At 47.9% G+C, this 27,622-nt stretch overlaps 1 protein-coding gene across 1 annotated transcript; it reads left to right on the top strand.

Annotated features, from left to right (window-relative positions):
* Nucleotides 1–1,788: 1,788 nt before the first annotated feature.
* NAT8L (N-acetyltransferase 8 like) lies at nt 1,789–27,340 on the top strand. The gene is made up of 3 exons (XM_042871536.1): nt 1,789–2,287; nt 3,385–3,549; nt 25,623–27,340. The coding sequence occupies exons 1-3, from the start codon at nt 1,954–1,956 to the stop codon at nt 25,988–25,990; spliced, it is 867 nt and encodes a 288-aa protein (XP_042727470.1). The 5' UTR covers nt 1,789–1,953; the 3' UTR covers nt 25,991–27,340.
* The last annotated feature ends 282 nt before the right edge of the window (nt 27,341–27,622 follow it).

Below are 27,622 nucleotides of genomic sequence, written 5' to 3'. Positions count from 1 at the left end.
CAAAGGGAGGATGCTCATTTTTGCTTACAGGATGCAGCATAAGTAGTAAACAAGTGTTTGGAGTCTTTCTAAAAATAATCCATCTGCCAACACTCCGGCCCATAGAGCGGGACTGGAACTGGGAGCTTTCCTGGCTGTTACATAACTGCAGCAGTATTTTTTTAAGGAATGAGTTGTTTTGATTACTTTCATTATTTCATAAATAAGCAGCGTAGAAAGGATCAAACAAAAATAAATGCCTGCTTCACCCAGGCATATGGAGCTGAGTGTTGCTTGAATTATATTTTTAAAACAGCAGTCTCCTATCTTTGGCTTGGAGCTTTCACAATCCGAAAGCGAACGCTGCCCCATTTGTTTGTTTGTTTTCCCCATCCGCTGCCTCTCTGCCTTCACGTTGGCAAATTCTGCTGAGGGCGAGATGTGCCAGAGACATGGGGATACAGGGACATCTCCCTCCCACGGGAGGTTCTTTGCTTGGGGACATTGCTCCCTCACTGCGACCCACGTGCTGAGCTGCCATCAATGCCACATCTTGTCACCCCACTCTGGTGCGGGTGGGACTCTGGCTCAGATGCTCTGGAGAAAGGACCAGTTCGTAGCCGGCCCCCCAACTCCCCACGAGGATACCAGACACAGTGTGAGGCTGCAGGTGCCGGCGGCACTCAGCGGGTGGGAGAGCTTCCGAGCCCTGGCCTCATCTTTCCCCCTCCGTGATTTGGAACTTTTTTTTTTTTTTTTTTTTTTTTTAAGGTAAAGTGAAGCAACGAAATCATTACAGCAGCACCAAGCTTGGAGCAAAGCCCCAGCTGCCTGCGCACCATCCTGAGGACCTCACCCGGGATGCAAGCCCACGGGGTGCCAGTGGAGCCCCAATGGGGGACGCAGTGAAGTCCGCAGGGGGATGCAGCATCCATAGAGGCGGCTGCAGGGGGCAGAGGACAGGAGGACGCGCAGGTGCACCCCGCAGGAGGATGGGATTTCCAGGGGCGCACCTCGCAGTGGGGCTCACACGGGGCTCCGGGGGCGCAGCCGGTGGGAGGGAGACGGCCACCAGTGTGGGTGCCTGTGCCCGCCGCTCCGCATTCCCGCACCGTCCCCGCACGGCGCATGCCTGGGGCAGATGCCGGCCGGTTCCAACCGGGAGAGAGCGAAGCTTTTCGGGTCCTGCGAAGAGGAGGAGCCCATCTTCCTCCTCCTCTCCTTCTTCCTCCTCGCTGCGCATCCCCCCGCCTTCTATTTCCCCCATGAAAAGTTATAGATCGGGGTACGGGGCACGGAGCCGGCGTGGGGGACGGATGTGGGGCCGCGTGGGCTCGGGGAGCACTCAATGCGTGGATGGGGCGGGGGGGAGCCGCGCCGCATGAGTCACCGCGGAGCGCCCACGCTGCGCCGCAGCCCGCCGGGACGCGCATCCCTCGCACCCACCCGCGGTCGTGTCTGCCCGTAGGGCTCCGCGCATTCGCAGCGACTGTTTCAGAATGGGAACACGGAAAGAAAGAAAGAATGAAAGAAAGCGGCGTCCCCGTGCGCGGACGCAGAGGAGAGATGCGCGGCCCGCGGGAGGAAACCGCCCCCCGCGCAGGGACGCGCCGTAGTAATTTGCAAAGGGGCGGCGCGGGTGATGGGGGTGGGAGGTGGGCAGGCGGCCCGCCCCCCCCGATCACATGGCGACCCCGCGCAGCCAATGCGGGGGGTTCTCGGACCCCGAGGACCCGCGGCCCCCCCGCCCTATAAATGCCTCTCCAAAATGCAGCGCAGCTCCTTTCTCCCATCCCGCCCGGTTACGCTGCTCCGCGCCCCGCGCAGCTGCCCGCGGGTCTCCGGCCCTGCTCCGCGCTCCGCACCTCCCCCTTCCCCCCCTTTTTTTTTCTTTTTTTCTTTTTTTTTCCCTTTCCCCCTCCCCTTTCCCCTCTCCCCGTTTTTCTTCTCCTTCCCTCCCCGTGCCCCGTTTGCATGCATTGTCTGTCTCCCAAGATGGTTTGTGAGACCAAGATCGTGGCGGAAGACCATGACTCAATCCCGGGAGCCAAAAAAGACACCATCATTGTTTCTTCCTCCCAAATGTGGCCCACCCTCTCAGGTTCCCCCTCCTCCCCTCCTGCTCCCCTTGGTACCCCCAAAGAAGAACCCAAACGCGACAACGTCTACATCCGCGAATTCCACCCCTCCGAACAGGAGGTGGTGCGCCGCATTTTCTACGAAGGTATCATGGAGCGGATCCCCAACACGGCCTTCAGAGGGTTAAAACAGCAGCCCCTCACCCAGCTGCTCTACGCGCTGATGGCGGGTGAGTAGCAGCTCCGCTCGGGGTCCCCACGGGGACGCGCGGAGTCGGGAGAGCCGCAGCCACGCGGAGCCGCAGCGATGCAGAGAGCGCAGCGCATCGCGGCGGAGGGAGAAGGGGGTGGTTTGCGCTGCGCGGGTTTGATGGGCGGTGAGGGGCTCCCCGCGGAGGTTGCGCGTCCTTGCGGTTTTTCCGTGCTGGCGGTTGAGGGGGGTGGGGGGTGGGATGGGAGCGGTGCGCGCATCGCAGCGCGCAGCTCCGCAGCGCGCAGCCCTGCGCACCGCGTGCAGCGGTTGCTTGGAGACGGCCGGGCCCCTCCATCTCCGAGTGTGTGTGTGTGTGTGTGTGTGTGTTGGGGGGGGGCGGGGGGTGTCACCTCCCGGGGGTTGCAATCTCAAAATGACCCCTGCAAGGTGCTCCCACCTCCCGCAAATAACCCCGCGGCCCCTTTTGAAACCCCGCTTTAAAATAATAATCTGTGCCCAAGCTGCCCTTCCTGAAAGTAATGATGTGAACTCCTCTTCTGCGTGAATAATAATGTAATAATGCATGTCCCCCTCTGTGAAAACGCACCCTCCACCCCAAGGCTGGGTTCTCAAGCTATTGGTGGTTGCAGGTGACCCCTCAAGCTCTGTATTGGAGAGGGACCCCTGGCAGTAGTGGGGTGCTGGGAAACTGGTACTAAAGGGTTCCCTCCTCCAGGAGCCCCCTAGGCCTTGCGTGGACCCTCAGCCCTAAGGCTGTGCCCCTCCCCAGCAGCCAGTGCTTCCCAGGATGGAAATAGTATTGCCGCAGTGCCAAACACATGGCTGCGGAGTGCCGTGCCTGCAGCACAGCCCACCCCCAACTGACAACGGGGTGCAGGGGGTGCCCCCAGCAGCCCCTCCTCCCCTCCCCCGGCACTGCGGGAACACTGAGCTGCACTGTCACTTAGCACCACTTAGGGAGGATTGCACCATTCTCATGTGTGAGCTGCAAGTGTCTGTTTTGCTCTGTGTTATTTTTTAATATTATTTTTTTAAATGAGTTTGTATTCCGAAATCAACACTAAATTCTCTTTTCTGACAGGTGTCGTTTATTTCTCTTCCTTATCTCCATAGTAATGTGCTTTGTTGTGACCAAGTCCTTCCTGCTGACCTGCTGCTTGCCTATCTTTCTGATGGGCATGAGGTACTACTTCAGCAGAAAAGTTATCCTCCACTATCTCGATTGTGCGCTGCATACGGACATGTCTGATATCGAGCAATATTACATGAAACCACCAGGTGAGTGTGAGAGCCTGGGGCTGCCTTCCCCCCAATGGGGACTGTGGCTGCCCCATGCTGCTGGCACCCTGTCCTCTTTGCAGCAGCACTGAGCACAGCTCTAAAGTTGCCAGAATGCAGCTTTTAGGACATGCCAAGCACAAATCCATCCTTTTTTTTTTTTTGGTGTGTGTGTCCCTAAGATGTTTAGTCATCCACATCTGCAGGCAGGCACTGGGAGCTGTGCTCTCCATGCTCGATGAAGGAGCTGGGTGCACCCCGTGTTCCCTGAGCTGGGGGTTTCTTTGCCCCCTGTGTGTATCAGGGAGTGTGGGGAATGGAGAATGCATGTGTTTTGTCGTATTATTCTAGAAGAACCTTCCTTTATGCAAGTGTTTTGGAAGAGGCATAGATCAGGTACGTAAAGGGATGTTGCAGGTGTTTGACATATACTTTCATCTGCTTGTTACACAAGTGCATGTAATTGAAATCATAACATCTAATGTTTAACTGTTAAACTGCAAGTAGCCCCTACATGATTAATAATAATAAAAAGAAGTCCCTTTGCAATTTGTTGGGGAGAACGTGCCATTCCCTTTCTGTAGGTGTACATCCATGCTAAGAGCCAGAGCTGTGGCTCCTCTCTAGGGTGCCAGGGGCTGTTATTGGGGTTGGAAGTTTGCACTGTGGTTGTACTGTGCTCTTGGGGAGCGGGCAGGGTGAGGTGTGCCATTGATCATTTGCTCTCTCAGGGTACCACTCATTGGTTTCTCCATGTGATGTTTTTCGCTGCATCACTGCTGTCCCCTGTGTGACAGGCCTCTTCCTAGGGATCATCTCCTCACTGGTAATAAAAGCCATGAACTTTTGTTCTCCTCACCCCTTGTGTTGCATCCATCTAAAATGATGCTTACCTTGCAATAAAAGACTCAAAATGCCTTAACAGCATTTCCTTTGGATGTTGTATCCTATTGTAGCGTCCATCTACATGGGTTATATTTAATTTCCAGTGCCTGTTTTCATGACAGCAAAACAATGTGTAACTTGTACGTGTCCTTAAAGAGCTCAATATTCATTTAAGCTGTTGTCACAAAAATAAACGGATTGTGGCTTAACCTTTCCGAATCTGTGCAGTGAGGTCTAACAGTGCACGGTGCTGGGGGAGGAGAGCTGAGGCAGGAGCAGCAAGTGTAAGCTTTCTAGGTGTCTGAGCTGCATCTGTCCCTGCAGCCTGAGATGTGCATGGCCGCAGTTCGGGGTGTGCTTACACCAGTGTTTGTAGGAGAGACTCAAATGAAGAGTTGGAAGTGCCCCCACTTGCAGCATTGTGTTGACAACATGCCTTCCAGCCATCAGCATTGCTGCTTCTTGATACCTAACAGGGCTGATTTCAATTTCAGAGGAATGTGTGGGCTTTAATTTTTGACAGAGTTTAATCATGTGTAATTAGGCTTCTGCCATGCTGTAAAAAGCAGATTTATGGGACTGCTGGTGCTTGTGAAGGGTGCCGATGATAGTAGCATGAAGCAAGTTGGAGTCATAATTCGGTAAAGGCCAAGAGGAAGCAGCCAGGACTGCTCCATCCATGATGTCAGTGCCTGTCCATGTTCTCTGAAGCTATGTGGTGCAACCTGCATGAGGCACCAACTGGCGTTCTGATTGTTTATCCCCAAAATGCAGCAGTCAGATTTCTGCCCTAAAAGACAGAAGTGTAAATACAGATGTCTCCAAAAGCTTTGAGTTTCTTGCCTTTCTGGCACTGATTTCACTATCTATTGAAAGACACTAAGAACAGGCAGTGTTGTGCCACATCAGCTCCCCATCCCTTTGCAGAGGATGGGAATGACAATAGAACAACTTCCAGCCCCAGGTTTTTCTCTTACTGTGATAGCTGACAAGTTAGCACTCAGACATGAATTATTACAACAGGAACAAGAAGGGCTCCTCCTTGCAAGTAGTGCCTGTTGTTCTAACTTAGATATTACTGAAAGCTTCCTCAGTCATGTATTACAGAGGAATCACAGAGTATCCTGAGTTGGAACAGACCCTTAAGAATAGTTGAGTCCAACTCTTAATGCTGGAACAAGGGCCCAGTGTGGCTGCAGGTACTCAGAGCTGGGCTAGATGAGGCAGAGTGAACAGCCTGGTGCGACTTCAGGCAGACAGAGGTAGAGCTGGGGTGTGGTGTCAAGGTCTTGGATCGCAGTGTTGGTTTTGGTTTTACTGAGGTATTGCTCTCAGCATCTGTGCCACAAAGAGCTGCGTGTGGTACCCAGGTCAGTTATGTTGTGCAGAGCATCCACAGCAAACTGCCCTCTGCTCAGGGGGAGGAAATGGGTTGCTCCTGGTGGTTCTGCCAAAGCATCTGTGTGACCCAATCTGTGGGTCAGCTTAAGAGCAAAGGCTGAAAGGACAGTGTGTAGTGGGATATTGGGAACACCATGCTTCACGATTAGTGTTACTTGCATCAAAGTATTATTTTCTTCTGCAGTTTTCTGACCCACCAGTCTCCAAGTTAGTTATTGTCTTGAATTTCTCCAACTGGGTTTTGTATGAACTTAAAAGCATGTGCTGACAGCAATTTTGCTGAAGTACACAAGCCAAAATTTAAATATTTGTTTGCTCTTGTCCTCCTACACTTGCACCAAGGATCTGGCAGAACGTTTGGGCAGAGTTTAACTCTAAGCCCAAAGGCAGTAGATTGACTTGAAATTGGTGTTGACTTCAAAGGAATTGTTGGCGTTGAGTTCTGTACTGGATTGGGATCTTAAAACAGAAGAGTGAATGGCCCAATCTTCCCCAGCTCTTTGTTAGCTTGCATTTCTCATTTTAAAGTAGCACTTACTGGAATTTATCTTTTTCTGCATAAACTCTTAAAAAAGGGAATGGGGTGCTAAAAAAGGAAGGAATTGGATAATGGGCTTAATTGTCAACCAGAGTAACTTGGGTGCTAGTAAACAACAACAACAAAAAAGAAATTAATTTTAAACAGAGCCCTGCCTCCTGCATTTCTCTACGCAAATAAGGGAAGCACAGCTGGAGCTTCTTTTATGGTCTGATGATTTTGACGACTAATCAGTTTTACAGCATCTCTTCAAGCTTCTGTCACGGTGGTTCTGTGTATGTTTGCAGCAGTTTGTGTTTTGGAAAGATTCTTGGGAGGTTGAGGTCTCTGTTGGAGGGCTGATGGAAACCAGAACTCCTTGCTTTCAGTGCAAACCCACTGCTCTCCTGAATGAGCAGAGCTTGGGTAGACGAGCCAGCATGTTTTTCTGGGGTGGTTTCAGCCCTTATCTCCTGTAGCTGTCTGTCTTGCCCTTCTGCTGGGTGTCTCTGCAGAGGGATGTGTGAATGTGTGTGTGGTGGTAGTGCAAAGATCTCCTTGTTGCAGAAGCTGACCTTTGGTGGTGTTCGTGCAGAGCTCAAGCAGGGAGCACGGACAAGGGACCTGGAGAGCTATGGCTGCCAGACCTGGTGGAGGGCTGAGGACGTCTGACTTGCATAAGGCAGAAGGTGAAACTGAAGGGATTGCTGCAGGAGATGTCAGGTTGCATTAAACATGCCAGTCTGGCAGCTGTGATTTTTGGCATTGATTACTCTGTGGTGGTGTGAGCAGGGCTAAAGGGAGCAGTTCTGCTGTCTTCAGTGAATCCCCATTTTGGGCTTCTCCTTGCCAATTGGGTTCAGGGAGTCAGCCAGCTCAATGGGCATGTCAGAGAGGGCCCTGTGTGCTTCGAATGGGGAATGGTGTAGCTCTGTTCATCTAGTCCAGGCTGGTGGTGAGCAGAGCAGTTCTGTTTCCATTGTCCCCAGGTACATGATGAATAGATTAATCCTGCATGACCATATTGGACTTCCCTGAAAAAAGGATGGCTTATGAGAATTCAGTCTGGGCTGCTCTTGGGTGGTACGTTCAGGCTGGATATCAGGAAAAATCTCTTCTCTAAGTGAGTGGTAATGCATTGGAACGGTCTGTCCATGGAGGTAGTGGAGTCGCTGTCCCTTGAGGTGCTCAAGAAGAGGGTAGAGGTGGCACTGAGGGACATGGTTAAGTGGGCATGGTGGGAATGGTTGGTGGTTGGACTAGGTGATCTTAGTGGTCTTTTCCAACCTGAATGGTTCTATGGTCTCTCAGCTGAACCCACATGAGGTATGTCTTGTTCTTGGCAGAGACCTTGAGTTTGTGTCCTTACCTCAAGATTCCAGTTGAGGTGGGGGCAGAGATGATTTGTGAGGAGGTGACAAATCCTGCTAGTTTGTTTCCAGGCATTTTCACCTTCGGGGTATTTGGGTGAAGAGCAGCAGGTATTTTAATTGTTCTCTTGGACTGGGCCTGCTCATTGAGTTTCCATGCTGGAGAAACAGAACTGATATCAGATGGGTTTAATCCAGGAGCACGTGAGGAGATGAGCATTGTGAAATGATGCAATTCCAAATCTAGGGGAGTACTGGTAGGAAGAGTCCCCTTTGGCTGGAGCTTCTTCACCAGCCATGATACCTATTGCCTGGGTGTGCATTACACTTGCAGGCCACCATTTTGGGGTGCCGGGCTGGTGTGGGAATCATGAGGAGAATATAGGAACCACCTTGAGAAGAGCCCTTGCTCTGGGAGGTGTAGTTGCTCTGCCTTACAAGGTGGGACAACGGCTTGGGCAGCCCTGATGGCTGCTCCCCATGGTGGGATGGAGGCCTGGGGCTGGGTATTGGAGTACACCCCCAGGCACAGAGCCTGACCCTGCAGCCCAGTTCTTCCACATTCTGAGGTAAGGCAAGCAGCTGAGCAGCCAGATAAGCAGGAGGGATGCTGCCCACTGATAACATTGTTTTGAAAGAATAGAGCAGCTCAAGCTTTGCAAGGCCAGGGCTTAGTTACCTGATGCCAGGATAGAGCTCAGGGCTGCTGCTTCCCAGTGTAGGAATGTGTTTTGGAGGGCCTTGCCTTGCTTGCCCATGCCTGAAAGGCAGCTGGAATTTAAGGCTTCCCTATCTCCATCAGGCATATGTCAAACCCCTTCACTGGCTTTTGTGCATTGGGATTTTTAGGGATTTTCTCAGACATGCTTCTCCTCATGGAGAGCTGGGGAGTGCAGCCTGGGGCATGGAAGGAAACCCAGGAGAGAGTCTGTGTCCTGAAACACTATTTCCTAGCTCTGCTCTCAACAGAACCTCCTTCCAGGTAACTGTAGGGAGCAAGAAGGTCTCTCCTGAGCCTTCCAAGTTGCTCCTTGTGAAACCTGCCTCTTCAGATGCGATTGGTATTCTGTCCCACACTCTCATATCCATTGTCTGCTCCTGTGGCCGGCTGCAGCAGAGGCCTACCATCCAGGATGGGCTGGACACCTTGCTGTGCCACTTTCCTGGGGCTGAGTGTCCCCAGGGTTTCCTCCAGCATGTGAGCAAGCGTGGGCAAACCCAGGGCTGGCTCTGCTCCACCCTAGCTGGTATCACGGCCAGCCCCAGCCCTGTGCTGATAAGCACTTGGTGGGGCTGAATGAGGGGAAATGACACCAGAGTCTTCAGAGTTTTTTCCAGTTTTAGGGGTGCTCAGGCAATGCACATCTTCTTGAAGAGCAATGCTGTAAGCCAAGAGTTTACCACAGAAAAATTGAAGTGTCCTGATCAACAGAGCAGCCTGAGGGTTCAGGGCTATGGTACAAACCTAAATGGGATAAATGCATTGATGGAGAAGCCACTGCAACCTTGCTCCCCCTTGTTCCTTTTATTTCTTTATTACTGGAGCAGGAGCACGTGTGCAAACCCATTCTTCAACATGCATGTCCATGGGACAAAAATAGACCTTGCTTCAGATACAGCTCTGGCACGTTCCCGTGTCAAAATGAGATGAAATTACATTTTCTAGTAAATTTTGCAGAGTGCTGTAACCTATATATTTTTCCCTTGCATTAAAAAAACTCTCTCTTGAGGTATCCCTAATTGATGTGGCTGTCAGTTTGTGCAGCAGTGTTGAGTTTGTAGCCATCCTCGTTGGTTACAGTGCTGCTGGAAGCAAGCTCTGCATGCAGGTGTTTAAAAACCCCAATATGTGCAAGTGCTTTTAATTAATCTATGATGTGAGAAGTAGTAAGTTGTGCAAATTGCACATCAGCAGTTTATAGGCACTGTTAACTACTCAAGAGCATCGAATGCGAGCTGCGTGGGGACTTGTGACCATGAATAGAGTAGCAACATCAGGCGTTCTGGTTTTGTCTGGCTTAAAGTAATTTCTTATGTAATCTCCAGTGTTGGGTAGTTGTGTACAGCTTCCTATGACTGTCTCGGTGAATAAACATGAGGAGGAGTACGGAGTTTTCTCTGTGAGAAACTCACTACTCTGTGAAGTAGTGAGTCTCATTTAAGATGCTCAGTGGCTCTTCTTCTCTCACTTCCTTCGAAGTGGCTGAGATTTAAAGCAATTACCCAAAAGTGTGTTTCATCTTAAGGTTTTCAAAGGAATTTAAACTCAGTCTTTGCATTGAGTGCCTAAGTAGTGGTGAGAGATGGAAAAGTCCAGAGCTTTGAGCTGCTCTGATGCTGAATTTTGGATGTGGAGCATGAGCTGAAAACTTACTACTGTTAGACTAGATGATCTTCAAGGCCTTTTCCAACCTTCGTGATCCTATTTCCAAGCACCAGAGGCACTGCTTAGCCTCTTACGGATTTTAGGAGTGTCTGTGATCCTCGTGAGCACAGCCAGGTGCCCAGATACTTTAGGAGCTATCAGTAGGCTTTGCTCTGTATCTTAAGGTTTCTAAGGCATAAGTTGGTTTTTTGTTTGCTTGTTTTAAGAAAAAAATACCAAACAAATAGGTTTTAATGTAAAAGCCAAATACATGGTTTGGTTGTCAAAATGACAGAACCCTCCAAATTTGGGAGTGGATCTCTGAAAATGGGCCTATTTTGTCTTCAGACTTAAATCTTCTTGTCTCCGAGTTGTGAGGCTGGGATTGCCTTTCCCAGCTCTGGGCAGGTTGGAGGTCAGGATTAGCTGCTGCCATTGGAGCTGGGAAACTGTCCCTGGGGATGCTTGCTGCTATTGATGGGCATGGCAGAGCCCACACCTCGTATTGGTAGTGTGATGCTGAAGATCTTTTAAAAACAACTGTGTTTTGTGCTGCTCCCTGCCTTCTAAAAGGAGTGACTCTGCCAAGTGCTTTGCTGGTGTGTGGCTCTGCAGCACACTGAGTGATGCTTGGCCTTTGTTGTTTCTGCATCCATGAAATGGGGAGCTGCAAAGTGTATTTTTAGGGTTATTTTTATTGTTACCTTTTCACTCCCTCCCCCTCAATGAAGCTGAGGAATCAGTTTTTTTTTTTTCTTTTTTTTCCCCCCCTGACAGCTGGCTAATGAAAACAGCCTTCGCAGGAATCCAAACACAGCAGAGTGTCTTGCTTAGCTTCTGTTCACAAATCTATCATTTGTAACTGGTGCCAATAAGAGGATTTCTTTCTTTCTTTCGACAAAGGCACAGTGGAATCATCAAGAAACCTCTGCCGTGCCTTTATTAAGGCATCACAGCCGGTTTGTGCTGGTCTGGTTAGAGACAGGTGTGTGCCATGGTGTCTGTTACGGATGGCTTTGAGCCATGCGTTTATAAGTAGCCTGTTGACCCGCGGGACCCCAGCGATCAATTAACTATTTATGAGAGCACATTCTGTATCATTGCTTGCCCTCTGTAATTGCTCAGAGGGCGTTTTTTTACGGAGCTGAAGGTGTCATTGCTTACAGGATAATTCCAAAATGTTGACCTGGAACTCCCTGTGTTTGATGCCAAGTGGGGCTTGGGTTTTAAAAAGAGGTTCTGAGAATTAAAAACTGCTTTTCAGAATAGCTACTGGGAAACATGTATTGCAGGTGTGGTTTTTTAAATGGTGGTCTGAGATAGTGCTACGTAAAACTGAACTTTGAACAGAATAAAAGCAAATACAGAAATGCAGTGCATGTCTTGTGGTAGGGTACATTGCTTGAAGTGGTAACTTGCAAATAATACTTTTGTCACTTGACATTTGCTTGCTGTTTGTAGGATTTATTCAAGTGATAAAGCTGAAAACTGGAGTTTTTATGAGGAAATGATTTTTGTAGTGAATGTTTTGAAGTGAACTTATTACTTTCCTTGTCAGTCAAAAGTGTTGTTTTTCAAACAGGCTTTTTTCTGAAGCCAGGTGTATTTAAAATAAAAATTGCTGATCAGAGTAGAGCCCGTGTTCTCTCTCATACGTCTTATGGGCTATAAAGGGCTGTGGTCTTTGCATGGTATTATGAGGTACACACAGAGTCAGTGCTGAGACCACCTGCATCTGAGCCCTGTTTTAATGATGGAGCCCTCTTTAATGATGTTTTAATTTTGTACCGGTGTAGCGGTTGAGGAGGTGGAGTACTGCGTCCAGTTCTGGGCTCCCCAGTACAAAAAAGACAGGGATCTCTTGGAAAGAGTCCAGCGGAGGGCCACGAAGATGGTGAAGGGCCTGGAGCATCTCCCCTATGAAGAAAGGCTGAGTGAACTGGGTCTGTTCAGCCTTGAGAAAAGAAGACTGAGAGGGGACCTGATCCAGGTCTATAAATATCTAAGGTGTGGGGGGCAGAATGGCGAGGCCGGACTCTTTTCAGTGGTGAGTGGAGACAGGACAAGGGGAAACGGCTGGAAACTGCAGCATAGGAAGTTCTGCACAAATGTGCACAAGAACTTCTTTACAGTGAGGTGACGGAGCACTGGAACAGGCTGCCCAGGGAGGTGGTGGAGTCTCCTTCTCTGGAGATGTTCAAGACCTGCCTGGATGCCTACCTGTGCGACCTACTGTAGGGAACCTGCTTTGGCAGGGGGGTTGGACTCGATGATCTCTGGAGGTCCCTTCCAACCCCTACAATTCTGTGATTCTGTGATTCTGTGCTGTGGGAGACCTCTGGAATCCCGGTAGAATCACAGAATCACTAAGGTTGGACACCATGAGGTCGTCAAGTCCAGTCATCCTTCTGTCACCACCATACCCACCAAGCCACATCCCCAAAAACAGTGGTCCAGCAGTGATGTGGGGATGAGCTATGAGCAGGATTAGTGGCAGTCTGGATTGCTTGTGTATTTACTTACCTTGCTGAAGATCTTCAGTGAATTCATGACAGGAGTGTGACTTGTTTTGAATTGACAAAAACTTTGTTTTAAGCACACTACTTGCCTGGATTTATTCTCCACTGCAAGTAACTGCTATATGAACTGCTCCTGTGCTTCCTTACCAACATGTTTGAATCCTGACTTGGAAACCAGAGGTGCAGGCTGATTTGCTGTTCTGCTAGTTGAGCTGAGGTCCTGGACCACCTGGTTAGGCACAGCTCCTCAGTGTGCTCAGTAGACATGTACAGTGCTACCAGATCATAACAGTGATATGGGGAACTGACAGTGGCTTTTTGTTTCCTTTTGTCCTTTTTTTCCTTTCCATGCTGCCACCATTCTGCATCCCATTTCTCCCATCTTGTGTCAAACTGCAATGCTTGCATTTTTTCTTCTTTGAATCCCACTTGGCCCTCTCATCCATCCTTGTGCTGAACTCTCCAGTGGGTTTGTGTGGGTCAGTTCTTGCTTCATTTGTCACTTGTGGCAGATCCCTAAAGCAGCAGTCTACACCCAGCAACTCCCCTCCTCCTCCCATTGTGTTTTTAAATGTGCTTATGTCCGTTTGCTTAACTGCATTCTATAGGTCCTTCCTTCTCTTTCTTAACGTGCCATTCAGATATCTGCATGGTGAGCACGAGCATTTATTTTTGTTGGTAGAATGCTCAGAATAACAGAAATGAGAAAACAAACAGAAGTCAGCAGCACAAGGATATTGTGTCTGCTGAGCTGCAAACATGGTGTGTCAGCGCATAAAGCCACGTGGCAGCGGGGAGAGAACATTTTGCTGGAAGGCAAATGTACAGCCAACAACAGGCTTTCTTACACCTTCTTTAAATCCTCTGACCCACATCACCCCGATCCATATCTGGGTATGTCCTATTGATCTTTTCCACTCTGACTCTTTCCATAAGACCCATTCTGACCATTTTTATGGGATGTACGAAATCATTACTGCAGGCAGAGTACAGAGAAAAGTTGTTTTGCTTGCTTAGATCAGGGTTTTGGGTTCTTTTTTTGGAGATTATCTGTTCATCCTCTCTGGAACTAGCTAACAGCATCAGAACCCTGTGTAACACTTCCAGAGGGAATCCAGGGAAGGCCTAAATACGCTTTCAATTTAAAATAATGCAAGTAGTAGAACAGCAAAGAGAAGCTTTTGAAATGGGGCTCTTTTGGAGCAGCTGCTGTTTCCAGCACTAAGCAACTGTAGATGGTGTTTAGATAGAGGCAGAGCGATGAAAGAACGCCGGGTGCTCGGCTGCTGTCTGCCTGGCAGCACTTTGGTGCCTCAGCCCTTGGAGTGCATTGATAAAGTCACTGCTATTGGAACAGCAGTGGGGTGCAATTGGTTAAAAGAGGGAGAAAGCAAGTGGGGGCAGTTGGTGTTAGAAGGGGGTGGCAGTGAGCATATGGGAGGATTCTTTTATGTAGCAATCCAAACTTTTTGAAAGGAGTGTTCTTGAAACACCTTCTTGAACTTCTGCCTGTAAAATATATTAGGTTCACTTAACAGCTGTGAAAATACATGTCTGGTCTGATTTTAGAACGTGCAGATGTTCAGAAGATAGCATCTAGCTGTGCAGAGATTTTCATTCAAGAATAAGCCAATCACTGGATTTTGCAGTCTTTTTTTTTTTTTTTGAGCCCTCAGCTCTCTGAAAAGCATCAAAGTATCTGCAAGGCTTCTTAAGAAGTAGGATTGTTTTTCGTGAATAACTCAAACAGCTAGGGAGGATTTCAGCAAAATTATTAAATAAAGAAAAAATCACAACAAAGAATCCCCTAACACCCCATATTTACTGAGGCAGAACTCTGAGAGAGCTCAGCTCAGAGATTCAGTGGAGCATTTGCTTTGAGTCAGTCACGTGCTTCTATCCCTTGTCTTTTGTTGGGAGCAAGGAGCACACTGAGGGGCATCCTTCAGCTGAGGTCCATATGTTGTTTTGATCTTAATGGGAAACCTGTGGTATAAATGGGAAGTGCAGTGGCATGGGGTAAACCTGCCTCCAGTTTGCTGTGTGTTGGCTGCAAATTGGCTGCAAAAGGAATAGGTGATGTTTTCAGGGAAGCTTTTGTATGTCACAGAATCAAAGTTGCTTGGGTTGGAAGGGACCTCACAGATCATGTATATCAGCAGAAGGCAGTATTAGACTAGATTAAGAAGAAATTCTTCATGTGAGGGTGGTGAGGCACTGGAACAGGTTACCCAGAGAAGCTGTGGATGCCCCCTCCATGGAAGCATTCAAGGTCAGGCTGGATGGGGCTGTGAGCAATCTGGTCTAGAAGGAAGTGTCCCTGCCTATAGCAGGGGATTGGTACTAGTAGATCTTTAAGGTCCCATCCAACACTAACCATTCTGTGATTCTATGGAGTTTTTCCAGCCAGGAACCTGTTCTTATTTCATTTGTTCTTCTCTATCTTATCGAGGTTTAATATATTTTAGCGTTGCCTTGATAGATGCAAAAATCTTCCTGGATCCTCAAAATCCTGCATTGCTATCCTGACTGTATGGGTTTGCACCTCTCTTGGCCATGGTTGCTGTGTGTGCCTCATGTGTTAACAGAGGATCCCTTTTCATCAAGGCTTAGAGCACACATGTGGAAGTATCTGCTTTCAGCTGTAGACATGCTGCCCTGCACTGGTGGGACTGGTCAGGGCGGTCTTGTCTGGTAAACTGAGCATGTGGCAAAGGTGTTTCTTTTCTTTTCATTTTTGAGATGCAGACGCTCATGCATGTAATTTTCGTTTTATGTTAATGATCACCCACAACACATCCATTGTCTGTGCCCAACCTGACAGATGTTCATGTATTTACAGATGCAGAATTTTCCTTTTGTGCTATGTTCAACAAATGTGCTAATTTCAGTCTGGATGTAGTGTAGTTTGGTGTAATTAAACCCAAGTCACCCTGACCTTGATAAGGCACAGAATGTTGTTTTTAACCAGTGGTTGATTTTTTGCACCTTGGCAGTGCTGTGACTTTACACAGGGAATGGCTTGCTAAGAGAAAATACAAGCGAGGTGCGATGATTGGGGCCCATGGTGCTCCACAGTGGAGTCTGCAGCATGGTGGGATGGAAGGAGAAGTGCTGAGGCTTTTTCAGAGGACCTTTATTTTCATTCCTTACATGCCAGAAAGAAACGATATCTTATCCATATTGTTTTAGTGTCTGGCCTCGGTGTGTAGTGCTCCTAACAGGGCATGAGGGAGGAAAGAAAAGCCCTTCACGTTAGCACAAGCAGGTAGAATGCAATCGAGCAACCTTACCCCAGGGCCATACTTGGTTGTGTTAAGTATAAATCAAACAGTCCTCCAAAGATTAAATATTTACAGTAAATCTAGAAAAATAAAAGATCGGCGAGCAAGAAAGGTGTTATCTGTCAGAAAAATTTGTTGCTTGCTATAGGCTTGAGGAGATCAAGCCATGTGCTAGCTGCCTTCAGCCTGTAGTTCGTATCAAATCTGTGCCTTGAACATACTTCCATTTTTTTTTTTGTCTTTCTCTATTCTGAGCAATGAACTCTTCAGTGTGGTTTCAGAGAGAATGTAACTGCTTATAATGGCTGTTTCACTTCAGTAGATCATTAACGCAGTGGTTGGGGAGGTGTGGATCACCGTGTTAGCAACCAGGCAGGATTCTTGTGAAACTCGGGTCATCTGCAGAAAGAAATGCTTTTGGAGCAGCAGAGCTGTATTTTTTGTTAGGTTTTGGAGAGCACAGTTGTAATTTCTCTTTGCCAGGTGGCATATAATGAAACCCATTCCCTGTCCTTTAGTTCTTGATACCGATCTTGAAGCAGAGGTCCTGCCCTGAGGTCTACGACCCTTCTGGTCAGTGTGTCTGCACCATAAACTACTTCTAATTAGTACTCATAATTATTGCTCATCAGCTGTTGTAGTCATGAGGTCTCCATTCAGAAGCTTTTAAGGGCAGCAGGAACATTTCCTTTTAATGTGCTGAGGGGGAAAGAACGTGTTTGGAGCCATTGAAACATGCCATAGAAATGGTTTTGGCTGAGTATGCGCATTCACTTTGTGATTACAAACGAACATTTCTAAATCATGCCTTTGGCCTGGCTTTGACTTCTGTGGCATGGGTTTCCTGATGCCCCTGAAAGTAGAAAGGAATGTTGTGGCATTTGGGGCCTTTTTTTTCTTTTTTTCTTTTTTTCTGTCGTGTTTTAAAAATGCAGATGCTTTTAGTTTCATCTTACATACGGGTAGGTTGTCTCCCTGTTGAACACAGGAGGCCCCTTTCAGCCTTGTTTTCAACTCTGATTTAAAGAACTTGCCTGTACAGGTAGGGTATTCTGGCCTTATGCATCATTATACCATACCCCACATTTGTGTCTGTATTTTGGGGGTAGTTCACCCTGCTATCCTCATCGTGATCATAAAGATCACTTCCAACCCAAACTGTGATTCTAAGATCATCTAGTTCCAACCTCTGCTATTGGCTGGAACACCTCCCTCTAGATCAGATTGCTCACAGTTCATACAGCCTGACCTTGAGTACCTTCAGGGAAACTTCCAAGGAGCCTCACCAATGCTTCCAAGGAAGCATTCCAGTGTTTGCAGAATGCTGGGTAGGCTTTGCTACCACTGTTTGCAGGATGGCTTCTCCTGAAGGGTGAGTCACCGTAAAGTTTGTTGACCTCTTTTAGAATGGCATAGAACTTCTCAGAAGTCCTTGTAGAGATCAGAATTGCTTTTGTCATTTAACCTTAAGTAAATGCAATGTTGGTTTCTCCCTTTGCTTTGAAGCATTTGGTGCAATTCCTGTGTAGGTACATACACTTCTATTCAACTGAAGGGAGGCTTGGCTAAATTTAGGCCAGACGAGTAATGATATATGGCTAAAATAAGATCAATTCTACCCATTTTCCTCTTATGATTTATGTCTGGGCCTACTGCTAAACTAAAAAGAAATCTTGATATTGCTCAGTGCCATTTTACAGTAATGCACCTGAGGTAGAAGCCAGCCAGCAAATAATGAATACTAAAACATTCAATAATTCTAGATTTTCCAGGTTTTTTTGACATTTGAAAGTGGAGTGTGCTGCAGTGTAACTCCAGTACCTTTCAGAAAGCAATAAAGCCGTGTAGTGAAAGATTGATGAGAAGATTGAGACCGAATGTTAGCGATTCCCTTTTAAGAAGCTGGCTTAAAGTGCGATGAACAGCACATTTTATTTTGTAAACTAATTTAACTAATGAGGAGCTCAATGTCAGAGCCATCATTTGGAGCAGTGACTGGGAAGATACAGACTAGCAAGGCTGGTAGGAGGGCTGTGTTCCTTCTTGCCTTTATACTTCTGACTTAAAACAGCCTAAATACTAAAGCATTGGCTTACCTAAGGTCTGACTCCACAATTTACAGGCTTAGTGAGGATTTTGGATGCATGGGGAACATCTACTCTCAGATTGCTTTAAATATTCTTTTCTTGTTGCTTGGCACAGACCGATCTGTTCTGCTTAGCCAAGGTGTGTCCTGCTCAGCAAAAAAGAGCTGTGCAGAGGATTTCAAGTCTTCTTGTTGCATTTGTTAATACCAGCCTCTGAGATGCACTGGAAATCTGCTTGTGTCCTGTGTGTGGTTTTGGGACAATCAGAAATACCTGCTGGGTTTCATAGGAGGTGCAGGGCCAAACCTGGCTACTTTCTGAATTCTGGTTGCTGCAGAATGTTTTCTTCTTTTCTGTTTTGCAGTCAAACAAATTCTGTGAAAGTGTAGTTAGTTGCCTGTGTTAGTTGCCACACATACCTGTGACATAGTAGGAGGATGCTTTTGAGGGCAGGCCAGCTCCATCTGGAAACATGGAAGAGGCACTGCTCAAAGTCAGTTGTCCTATTCTTATTCAAAACTTCAACCTCACCATGTTTTGCCATCTTCAAGTGAAAGCATGAGCTGAGCACGGCTGCTGTGCTAGACTTGTTGGTGGCATGTTACAACATATATGTTTGAGTCTGAACCCAAGAGTGATTTTGGGTTTGCAGAGATGTTTAGGTCAACCTATAGTCTATAGAGTGCTGGCATACCCGAAGCTGGAAGGGACCCGCAAAGGTTATCAAATCCAGCTCCAGGCTGCAGGGAGTGAGGATGAAAAAGAAGGTGGATGGAGAAGCAGTTGTTTGGTTGGTGGCAGCTCATCCATCTCTCCTGGTGCTGTGCACTCGTCAGTGATCTGTCCCTTAGATGCCTCACAAATCAGTGGGTGTCACCCACTGTCAGCATGAGGCCACATGGCCCAGTGTTCTTCCAGCATGAAGCTGTTTGTGTTGGGGTGATGAATCCTGATGTGGTGGGTTGTGTTATTTATGTGAAGGAAAGGTCCCATAGCATTTCTAATTTCATGCATGGGTAATTCTTCTGTGCCCCTGACATTTTTTGCTCCCCCACACCTGTGTCAGCTGTACAGGGATGCTCATGAGTGTCAGGAGTGCCAAGGCAGGACTCTCATGTGTCATCCAGTTACCACCACCATAAACTACTCTGAAATACCATTATTTTGTCAGAGTTCTCCAGGAATGCCTTCTAACTGAAATCAAGTGTAGAGTTATTTGTAGAAGTTGTTAGAGCTTGTTACTCAGCCCTGTTTGAAGCCGGGGGAACTGGAAAGGTGAAAGGGAGAGGAACAAAGGCCTGGAAAGGATGGAGCTAAGAGAGGCAATGCACTGAGCTTTGGGGCTTTTTAGCTGGCTATCTGCAAATAAATCAGAGTAGCACAATTACACAGTGTTCAGTGCAGCATGGCCCCACTGGGCTCCCCCTGCACTGCTCTGCTTGGGCTGCCCAAAACCACCCTGGAGCTTCCAGGGCAAATGACTCCAAGGGCTTGTGGTGGCAATGGTGATGAGGAGATGGTTGGACTAGATGATCTTATAGGTCGTTTCCAACCTTGTGATTCTATGATTCTAAATATGTAATGCTCTGTGATGTGGCAGTGTGCTGCATTCTGTCTGTCCTGGTATTCCTGTGCACTGGTGTTGCACTGGGACACAGGATGTCAGTGGGTCATAGCAAAGAGTTTGGGGCATCCAGGTTTTGCAGCTGGCATTATCAAGCCTGTCAGTTTTGGCAAGCTTCTGTGTATGATACATGAGTGAGGGACATGGGGAATTGTAAGACCTGCTCTATGGAAAGTGCTGGGCTGATTTTTCTTCTGTTTTTCCCTTTTTCCCCAATGTAATGATGTAGGGGAAGATGTAAGATGGTGATTCGCCCTGTGTAGGATGTTTCAATGTGAGATGAGGCTCTCACTCATCCCAGTGAGCCCTGAAAACACATAAACCTCCATCCCCTCCCACAACTCATACCTGCACATCACTTTCCTCCCAGCAGTGCAAGTTTGCAATGTTTAATTCTGAGGAGGCTGGACAGAATTCTGTAGGTGTCAGCTTCCTTCTCACTCAGTGTCCATGGGATCACCTCCCTGGTTTGTAGATGCTCTGAGGACATTGCTCATGACAGCTCTGAGCCGGGGGGGGGGACTGCTCACATCTGTGTTATGGTAACATGCCAAATCAGCACTGGAAATCAGTCTGAAATGTGCTTGTAGGGATATTGTGTCTCTCTGGAAGTGAGTTTCAGCAAGTAATTGTGAGCATCATTGCGTCTGAAAGAGGGTGAATTTCTCTCATTGTGATTGTGGTGTGAGCTGGTAGCATCATTTCTCTGGGTGTCATCTCATTCATGGAGCTGCTGGAAAGGGAAGAAATCTGGAAACCAGTGTGCGTGCACACCAAACTTGCACAGAGCAGCTGGGATGGACCCACAGGAATAATCAAATCCAGCTCCTGTCTCTGCACAGGATCACCCAAGCCTTATGTCTGAGGGTGGTGTCCCAACGCTCCTTGAGCTCCAGCAGCTCAGGGCTGCACCCACTGCACTGAGCAGCCCGTTCCATGCCCACCGCCCTCAGTGCAGACCCTTTCCCTCACCCTCAGCTGCCCTCCCCTGACACAGCTCCATGCCGTTCCCTCAATCCCTGTTGCTGTCACACAGAGCAGAGCTCAGCACTGCCCCTCTGCTCCCTGTGAGGAGCTGCAGCTGCCATCTGGCCGCCCTTCAGCTTCTCTGCTCTGGCCTGAACAAACCACAAGATCTCAGCTGCTCTTCATACATCTTACCCTCTAGATACTTCCTCATCTTCACAGTCCTCCTTTGGATGCTCTCTAATAATTCCTTGTCCTTCTCAAAATTATAGCCCCCACAGCTGAGTTTAATTGCCCAGCCTGTGTGAACATCTGTATGTGAGATGACAGCTCGACCTTCAGGAAGTAGAAATGCCAGCAGTGAACAAAGAGGGAGAAGTCTGGTCTGCTTCAGGAGTAGGGTTCCCAGATGTGCCCAGTGTTGAGCTCCCAATGAAAGCCGTCACAGGATTGCAAAACCTACACAAGCTGGCACCAGCAGTTGGCTGTAGCTGATCTTCAGCCCTGAGGAGCGATGAATTTGATCAGATCTGGCTCTGAGCCTTGGGTATCAGCACAGAGGCAGTTCAGGAGTGATGGAGCTTTGCTTCCTCCTGTGGAAATGTAATACAAAAAGTGGCTTTTGGATGCATCTCAGAATGTGTGTGTCAGAGTCTTGTTTTGCAAAAGCAATGTATTGGCATTAAATTCTGCCTTAGGGAGCAGCTGTCCTCAGGCACTGTGGGACCCTAAGAGAGTGGCAGGAACCTGAGCTGTTCAGTCGTATAGGACTCAGGGTGATGGGGAAGGCTGATGGTCTGATTTTTCTGCTCTCCTAGCAGTACTCTCCACTCTTGCTTTTTTTTCCACTTATTCACCAAAGTTTGTAGAAGAATTTGCAGCAATATTTATTTTCACCCATCATCCTTGTCAGCTTGTGGTGGTAGAAGAGCTTTGCAGGAGCAGCCTGGGGATTGCACCAGCCTTGGACAGGTGGAGGATGTGCATCCAGCATGGTGCCACTGCTCCTGGCATGGGGATTGCAGCAATGTGTGGAGTGTGAGGGCATCTTGTGCTGCAGGAAAGGGGTGGGTAAATCAGAGCAGTCTCTTTTGGTCCTCAAAAGCTGGGAATTGTCCCTAAATGTAGAGCTGTGCCTTCAGCTGAGGAGCCATGTCTAACTTTCCTAGGTGGATCTTGACACCAGCTCATTGTTGTGTATTTTTTAGAGCAATTTCACTATCACCATGGCTCTTTTTGAGTACTGTAAATAAAATACATCTTAAGTGACCATCATTTCACCATGGTGATGTCCAAGTTGGCAGCCAGCTGCATGGTTTAGGTTACTTGCTGATAATTTGCTGTTACTGAAAGACAGACAACAGGAGAGCATAGGAAGATAAGACAGAACTGCTGGTCTCTTGCCATCCCAGGTGTTTTGTGTAGTTTTATGGAGGTAGGAGATACAAGAGCATTTGCTTTATCTTACAATGTATTTTGTAGTTTTTTATCCTATTATGGCATCTCTCCTCTACATTCCTGTAAGCAGAAAGCTTTTGGAAGAGACTGCCCTGGGTGCCACAAGTGAAGATGTGAGGCAGAAAGGCTGAGGTTCAAGGGGAGTGTGGTAGGAGCACCAAGACAGGAGACAAAGATGTGGTTTGGAGATGGCTTGCAGTGAGACTGCATTCAAGTGGGAAGCCTGGGCTTAATGGTGTAAGCTGGAGTGTATTTGGAGATGCCTGAGGTGCTGACAGCATGGAGATAGAGCAGCTGAAGCTAAATGCAAGACATCTGTGCAGAGCAGCCCTTTGAGCAAGTCTTCTTGCAGGATCAGAAATCTAGAGAGCGGTTTGGGGCAGCATGATTTGAGAAGGCTTTGGATGCCTGCACCAATGGGTGATGGGAGGACGCCAGAAGATGGGGGCAGATAAGAGTAAAGGCAAATGCTGACCGAAATGAGCATCTGAAGGGCAGGGTGAGCCACAGCCATCAGGGTGTGTGTTTATCTTTGCAGCTGTGATTATTTTCAGATCACAGTTCAAGGGAGTAAAACGTCAGTGCCTGCTATTAATAGCATTGCTGGCAGCGAGGCTCTTTCTTATTGCTGACAGGTGAGAGGAAGATAATTTTGTTTCATCCTGGGTATGAAAAAGTACAAAAATGAGATGGGCTCTGATTCAATCCCCTCAGTCCTGGAAAGATTAGAAGGAGATCTCCTGTAGTCCTTAAGAATGAGGATATGGCTTGTTTTCCCTGGGCAATTCCCTCCTTATCCAGATGTGCTGTGCATGTATTGCTGGAGGAGGAATTAGGTACGGAGCTGCAGCTGGCCAGGATCAGTGAGGAACAGTGAACCCAGGCAAAAAGCAACCTAAAGAATTTCTATTTCTTCTCAGAAAAAGTGCTGAGGCATTGGAACAGGCTGCCCAGGAAGGTGGTGGAGTCACTGTACTGGGAGGTGTTCAATAAAAGAGATAGATGTGGCTCTGAGGGACGTGGTTGGAGGGCATAGCAGGGATGGGTCGATGATTGGACTAGACAATCTTGGTGGTCTTTTCAACCTTAACGATTCTATGATCTAATTTCTCTGAGATATGAGGGATTTGCTCAGAGGAGAGAAACACCAACCTGAGACCAGCAGTATGCATGGGGATCCCCAGAACGACTTTATGCAAAATCCCTGTTTGCAAGAAGCACTGCTCCCCAAGGAAGGGATTAAATCATCCCCAAAGTGGATCAGACACTGCTGGGCTCTCAGCTTTGGGACCCAGGCATTTTTGTGCAGGCTGGTGGCAGTCCACAGCATAGACACTGAGCAATGAAAGTACTGGGACTGATCATGTCGGTGCGAATGGGAGCCAAATACAACTTGCATTGTTTGAGCGGATGTGTCCTGTCTGGTGCTAATTATAAGTGTTTTATGCACAACACACAGCAGTAGAAGTGCCAGATAGTATTTCTTTTTGTGTTGGACTTGAAATCATTATAATTAAGCTTTAAAGTTGTAAGTTAAAACTAACAAGATGTGTGTGTTTGCCTTGGTTCTACTTACGGTGGAGCTAGTGTTTGGTGTGGAGCTGGGCATGTCAGAGAAGTGTGAAGAGCTCCTGTGCTCTGCCCTGGCAGCCATGATTAGCTTTGTTTTTAAAATAGACAGAAAACCTAAAAATTTGGGAAATGTGTCATTTTATAAATTTTGGAAGTGTTTTGTTGAATAAGCTTTGCTGGCTGATTGGGCGCATGAGCTGTCTGTTAAGAAAGAAAAAGCACTAATGTATGGAGGGAGCAATGGAGGTGGAAGTGCAGATGAGTGTCTTGTTTTGGGGAAGATGAGCTAAGCATCTGAACAGTCACCCCCAGGAGCAGCTGCTGTGCATGGCGCTGGGCAGCAGGGATGGGCTGCTATATGGCACTTTTTTGGGCCGTACCAAGTGGGATGCATCTGTGAGAGTCATTCTTGCCATCTCTGCTCCTCAAATGCAGGGAAAACCCTAAAACTCTGTTTTTGGGCTATCCCACTGGAGTTGAAATTGGTGACAGCGTGCATAGGAATGATGAGCAACACGTTACTCAGTTCAGTGGTCCAGCCAGTGTGCTGGAGGGGCATAGGATGAGTGATAGAGGGCTGAAGGTATTGTCAGGTAGTGCACAGTCACCACATGATGTGCATTTGTAAAAATAATGCTGAAGAGCAAAGAGCCATGAGCTAGTGGAGGCATTTGATTTGTGTGCAGAGGGAAAGCAGCTGCTGGTCCTTAGCACTCCTGGGTCTCGTCTAGGGTCTTGTCTGTTTAAATTACAGTGTGAGATTTGGGCAGATGCAGGGGGATGAGCGGCGTTGTCACAGTGGTGGCAGAGAGAAGATGTTTTAACTGCTTGTGATAAGTGGGTCAAGATGGGTCCCAGTGTGTTAAAAAATTAGCTGTTGACCTACATAGCAATAGTGTGATGATGGCTGACAGCAGGAGCAAAAGCAAGTGTTACTGCTGGAACTGTGCATGGCTGAGTGCAGCGGTGAGGCTTGGAGCTTACTTATCCTGGGTGTTCTGTTTCTGCCCCACTGCTCCTTGGCTGTTGAGCCATGGATTGTAGCCATCTCCTGATGGGGTACCTGAGTCCCAAAGTCACAGCATGCTGAGATCTCCTCTGATCATTCTTCTCCATGTAAGGCCACATTCATCCTGTGCAGCAGAACTCCCCATTTTCCATATGTCCACATTTGTCATAGAATCCCTCATTAGCTGATGTAATTGAGTAATGGCTTTCTTGGCTGTTAATTAAGCAGCATCCAAGCTGGAATCACTTTTGCCCTGTGATGAAAGCATTAATCTTCTCAGGTCAATTAAAGACACTTTGTTACATGTTATCGCATCACATGTTATGTGATGATCTACTTCAGTGATGACCCAAGTAATTCATTCATTTAACTTTGTTTTTCTTAAGCTGTCTTGCTAGTGGAGCCAAATGATGCTGCAATGCTCTGGAGCTGCAGTAGTTTTTAATTTCGTTGGCTTTTGTGTTGATTGGCCAGCATGAGCAGCTGGTTGGGATGGGTACCAATGTCCCTTGGTGAGGTTCATGCTTCACGAGTCATTTTGCTGAAAGCCAAGCAAACACATGGCTTCCTGTGCTGTGGCTGGATCTAGGTGTCTGCAGCAAGCAACCAAGTGTCTGTCCAACTGGGGGCTAAGACTCAATGTGGTGAAAATGTTGGTATGACAGGAGAGCACCACTGCATGCAAGTTGGGATTTGCCCATCGTGTACCATCTCAGCTGAGGATCACCCATAGCTATTGTGTGCCAAGGGCTGAATGTAGCAGAGACCAATGCAGAGCCACCCAGAATAGGGTGCCCAGGTCCATCTCCAAAAGTGGCTTTTGTAGATCTCTATGGAGGCATATTCCATGCTTTATAATTGTTGGTATCTACATTTTGTTTTTTAGGAACTTTATGTATATATTCCTCTGGAAGTGAACACTTCCTGGCATTGCCAAGGGGAAAAGCAATCTGGGTCTGTGTTTTCAGAGCACTTTTGCCCCTAGGCAGCTACATGTGGTGCTTTGTCTCCCACAGGCTCCTGCTTCTGGGTGGCTGTCCTGGATGGCAACGTGGTGGGGATTGTGGCAGCGCGGGGCAATGAGGAGGACAACACAGTGGAGCTGCGCCGCATGTCTGTCGACTCCAACTACCGTGGCAAGGGGATTGCCAAGGCCCTGGGCCGCAAGGTGCTGGAGTTTGCCATGCTCAACAACTACTCCTCCGTCGTACTGGGGACCACAGCTGTGAAGATGGCGGCCCACAAGCTCTACGAGTCCTTGGGCTTCAAGCACGTGGGTGTGGTTGAACATTACGCGCTCCCGGGGATGACGCACTCCTTGCTGGAGAGAATGTTCTTCCAGCTTCGCTACCACCGCTACCGCCTGCAGCTCCGTGAAGAATAAAACCCAACCACCAAGCAAAAAAGCTATTTTTCTCCTCCCCCCCTCCCAAAAAAAGAAAAATAATAATAAATTACCCTTCTCTTTCTTGTCACCATTTATTTGCCAATTTTGTCTCCCTTCTTGCTCCCTCATCTCATCCTGGCTTGCTCCGTGCAGCCTGGTGGCCCAGCCTTGTGCGCTGGATGTGGTGGGGCTGGAAATCAGCATCCTGCAGCCCAGCCTCCTAGGGACCGACAGAAAGCACAGAACCTTCCCCGCAACGTCACACCGCCACTCTGGTGCGCCCAGTGTTCTTTTTTTCCAAGTGTAAGATAACATAGCGATGCATTCATCATAGTGCAGAGAAAATCACTTGAATGCAGTTTCCAGTATTTAACGTACCAGTAAGTACAGAATATGCATCCATCTTGTCTTTATTTACTGGTAAATCGTTTCCAAGGAAAATGTGGGGGCAGCCCCCAGCCCAACCCGCTTGCTGCAATGCATGAAGAGGAAGTGTGTGCACGCACTCCAACACATCGCACTGCCACCGCGCCACTGATGCTGCACTTTTTTTGGATGTGCCTCATCCTGCCAAATGTCTGAGAGCCCCTTGGCGTGTCGGAACCACCACAGCTCCATCCTCATCTCCTTCCTAAACCAGCAACCAGACTCGATCCGTCCGAACTCTGAGCCCCGATGTAACATAGCCGAAGTGAAGATCAGCCCCATCTATCTCCTGCGCTACCGTCGCCATGTGTGACCTGCAGTCCTGGGCCAGGCTCCGCATGTGACTTTCTCTTTGCTGCCTTTTGGGGTGGGTGTTCTTTTTGTTTGTTTGTTTGGTTTGATTTTATTATTTTTAATTTTTGTTGTTGTTCATTTTTAGTTCTGGCTTTTGCTGAATGGTGTCATTGAGGCATAATGGAGGCTGCAGTTCCTATGGTAACACATTTGCACATTAATGTGCGCACCAACTCCGAGCACTTCAGAGGAGCAATGTGACAGATAATAGCATTTTGGGGAGCTCTGGGGGGTGGGGGGCACGTACTTATTATCTTAACCAGCTGCTTGTTTGATCCATGTAGATGGCCTCACTGCAGCCTGCCATAAAAGGTAATTAACCGCTTTAATGATGTCAGATTTGTGAATTGTACAATGCAAAAAGCAATGCAAAGCAGATCCGGCATGTGTCTGTACCCAGTATGTATGTACAGTGCCTGCCAACTAAGAGTAACCAAGGCTACAGCTTCTCCTAGCCTGAAATATCAACTTTTATAACTTATTTAAACAAATAGCAACTTTGCATGAATTACGTCTTGGGGGGAGGGGAAAAAAAGAAGTTGAGTAGATTTTACTTTTCAAATGTGGCATCAGAAATATAAAGAGAAACACTTCTGGCTGCACTTAATTTGGGGTGGGTGGAGGGGTTTCAGCTATGTTAATACATTCAAAAGGAAAAGCCCTTTCACTTAGTTCCTGGAGGGGAAGAAGTAGTTACTATTTCACAAAGTATGAGTGTGGGGGGGGGGGGGGGGGGGGGGAGAAGCACCCGATCAACTCGGAGAGAGGATAGGGGACGTATCAACAGCTCTGAAAGCATCTCTGTGCATGGGAGGGGCAGTGGGAGGGTGGTGCGGGGTCCCATCCCTG

Source organism: Lagopus leucura, unplaced genomic scaffold (assembly GCF_019238085.1).
Source record: "Lagopus leucura isolate 7727_CA_CO unplaced genomic scaffold, USGS_WTPT01 Super-Scaffold_100004, whole genome shotgun sequence".
Lineage (NCBI taxonomy): Eukaryota > Metazoa > Chordata > Aves > Galliformes > Phasianidae > Lagopus > Lagopus leucura.
The sequence above is the reverse complement of the archived record's forward strand: the minus strand, read 5'-3'. Positions and strand labels throughout refer to the sequence as shown.